This window comes from Buceros rhinoceros, unplaced genomic scaffold (genome assembly GCF_000710305.1).
Source record: "Buceros rhinoceros silvestris isolate BGI_N320 unplaced genomic scaffold, ASM71030v1 scaffold7831, whole genome shotgun sequence".
Classification (NCBI taxonomy): domain Eukaryota; kingdom Metazoa; phylum Chordata; class Aves; order Bucerotiformes; family Bucerotidae; genus Buceros; species Buceros rhinoceros.
The window spans coordinates 33,547-36,337 of record NW_010392437.1 but is presented as its reverse complement, the minus strand read 5'-3'; the positions used below and the strand labels follow the sequence as shown (position 1 = coordinate 36,337).

The 2,791-nt window shown below is 56.0% G+C and overlaps 1 protein-coding gene across 1 annotated transcript in view; it reads right to left on the bottom strand.

The window, feature by feature from the left end:
• The window catches only part of LOC104500761 (hydrocephalus-inducing protein homolog), a gene marked incomplete at both ends in the record, with an annotated part of 35,510 nt that overhangs the window by 2,063 nt on the left and 30,656 nt on the right, over window positions 1-2,791 (bottom strand). The window contains 5 exons of the mRNA XM_010144469.1: window positions 95-313; window positions 654-796; window positions 1,067-1,327; window positions 1,905-2,013; window positions 2,455-2,647. Of these exons, the coding sequence (XP_010142771.1) occupies window positions 95-313; window positions 654-796; window positions 1,067-1,327; window positions 1,905-2,013; window positions 2,455-2,647 (925 nt within the window). The remainder of the gene's footprint in view (window positions 1-94; window positions 314-653; window positions 797-1,066; window positions 1,328-1,904; window positions 2,014-2,454; window positions 2,648-2,791) is intronic.

Here is a 2,791-nt window from a genome sequence, read left to right as displayed (position 1 = left end):
GCAGGAGCTGCTCGGCCAGCAGAGATGGTGGTCTGCTGCCGTTGGCAGCTCTGTTTGTGGAAGCTTGGTTAGCTGGTGCTATTGGACTTCTTACCTTCTTCTTAACAGGCCACATGGCTTCTGGGCTCCTCGTGGCATCCACCCACTTGACAGTGTGCAGGCGGTCATCCCAGTCAGTAACCTGCTCCGGCGGCAGCTGGAAGCTGATCCTGGCCACCTTACACTTCACAGGGTGCATTCTGAAGGTGACCGCGACATCTGATTTCAAGGTCACTGTGATGTCTTTAGCACAGCCAGCGTGGAGGTGTCCCACCTAGGGAGAACCAGAGAGCCAAGACCAAACTGGAATCACTGGCAAGGGCAGGACTCACAGCAAAGGGGTTGACGGGCTGAGGAGCTGTGCCAGGAATCCGCATTTTACTGCATATTTATCTGAGGTTTGAGAGAGGAAAGTACAAACAAAAGATGCCACCTCCTGGAACACGGAGCCTCTTCTGGGGGGCTGACAGCCCTGCCCCAGCAAAGCCAGGGACTGCATCTCCTGCAAGGCACTGACGGGGCTCTCACCAGCACGTGGTGACTCCCTGCCAGCTCAGGGGAACCCGCTGGGCTGGGCTCGACCAGTGGGGAGAGGCAGAGCTGTCCAACCTCACCTGGGGGGAGAAGTGGAACGGGGTGTCTGACAGCCACTCGAACCGCATCGCCTCCACCTTGCTGCGATTGGTGATGGTGAAGGTCACGGAGTAGGGCGTCCCGATGTGACAGTCCCCAAACCGGAGATGATCCACTCTGGCAGCTGATGAGAATGAGAACAAGGCATCTCAGCACGCGGTGAGGTCCACCCGCCCCCTCACATGCACAGACACAGGTATGTCCAACTCCTCCTTGCTCCAAGGCTTCCTCCCTCTGGGAGATGCTGCTCCCCATCCTACCACCGCCAAAGAAACACCCTGACACGTCCCTGAACGGGTGGCTGTGGCTGTGCAGAGGGACATGCAGCACAGCACACGCTGCCTCTGCACACACGGCTGGCGGGTTCACAGACCACCAGCCTCTCCTCCCTTACCCTCAAGCATGTCTTCCTCCAGACTGTCCTCGGTTGACTCCTCCTTGCTGTCTGCCACTAGTCCATGGATGTTATCTAGGGTGAAGTCATCCTCGTAGCCTTCACCCACCAGCTGAATGTTGGTCTCTTCGAAAGAGTTGTTCACCACCGACAGGCTGATCTTCCCTTCCACACGTTGAGCCAGGGTGGGTTTGAAAAGCACGTCAAACTCCGCTAGTTCCCCGTGACGCAGGACCAGGGAAGCAGTGTGAGGCTTCCTCTCTGCACAGCAATGGACACCAGAGACAGTTGTACAGAGGAAACATTTCCACGGGGTAGAAGAGCAAGAAGAGATTGAAACCCAGCTGTCTCTAAGCACAGGTTCTCCCACCGCTGGTTCCAGACCCTCCTCCTATGTTCACAGGTCTAGGACACCACCACGACTATCACTGCTGAAGTGTCTTAGCCTCCGGATAAGGCCCAGCTCTCACTCAAACTGCACCCAGCCGGCTCCTGCCATACGTAAAGCTGAGCCACACAGCGGTTTTGACTTTTGTTGGCTGGCTGTGGGCTCAAGGGCTGCCTCTGTTCAGGCTGGCAACTCCCCACATGCAGCAAAGACCTCAGACCGTCCACTGAAGTGGTGACGGTCCCTCCCAACTCAACCACCACGTCCACAAGCACAGAAAGCCTTCCCACAAGGTGACAGGAGGAAACCCTGCAAGAGTTCACCTGCAAAACTAGGGGTACAGAGAGCCCCAGGAAAGAAACTATGTCTAACATCTGGCTGCTGTTTGGCCAAGAGCGGGTCACACATTTTCCCTGCCTGGGAAAATCAGTCCACGGTTAATGAATTTACCGTCTCCGGGAGGGTCCTCCTGCATGCCCGCAGCTTGGTAGAGGCAGTGTGTGGCAGGCCTGGCTTTCAAGAAGAAAACTCCCCCTTCATCCAAGAGATCTATCAGCAACTGAGGAAAGGGAACAGAGAGCACAACCACACGGGTGTGGGTACAAGGCGGCACACGGACTGACACCCTACTGCTGCTGGTGCAGCACGGGGAACCCAGCAGCGTCAACGCAGCTCTCAGCACACTGCTCATGCGAGCTCAGACAGAGATAGAGCATTCAGAGGTGTTGGGATATAATGGAAATATGACCAAGCAGGACAGAAAGTACTGCAAGTAATGAGAGAATGTAATTAAAATACAACTGACTTTAACCAGAACGGAGTAAAACAGGATCAAGTACAGTCGAAGGTAACTAGGTCAGAAAATGACATTTCCCGGAGGAACCCCCTTCCTGGACAGTACCAGTCAGGCATTTGCTTAAAAGGGACTTCTGAGACCTGCTCCCCTGGGCTCTTCCCCCACGGCACAAGCACTTGTTCCCAGCGCAGAGCAGGTCCTCACCTGGACAGGTACGACGCCATCGTTATGAAGGACCAGAGGGAGTTTTTCCGAGTCACCCAGCAACAGCTTCTTGAAGAGCAGCAGAGGGTTCCCCCTCTTGTTGTGAAGGGCTGGGTGCAGGATGGTCACTCGAGGCAGATTCCCGTCTCCGCTGATCTCGAAGGTCAGGCTTTGTGCTTTGATTGCTGCAGGGCTGCGGGAGAGGCGGAGGAGAAACCATCACGCTGGCACTAACCCACTCCCCACCTGGCACACAAGGAAGCAAAGGCCACCTGCTGTGTCCTCCCTGGCTAGTGCTCCCATACCCCAGGACACAGCTTCCCCTCACCCCTCTCCT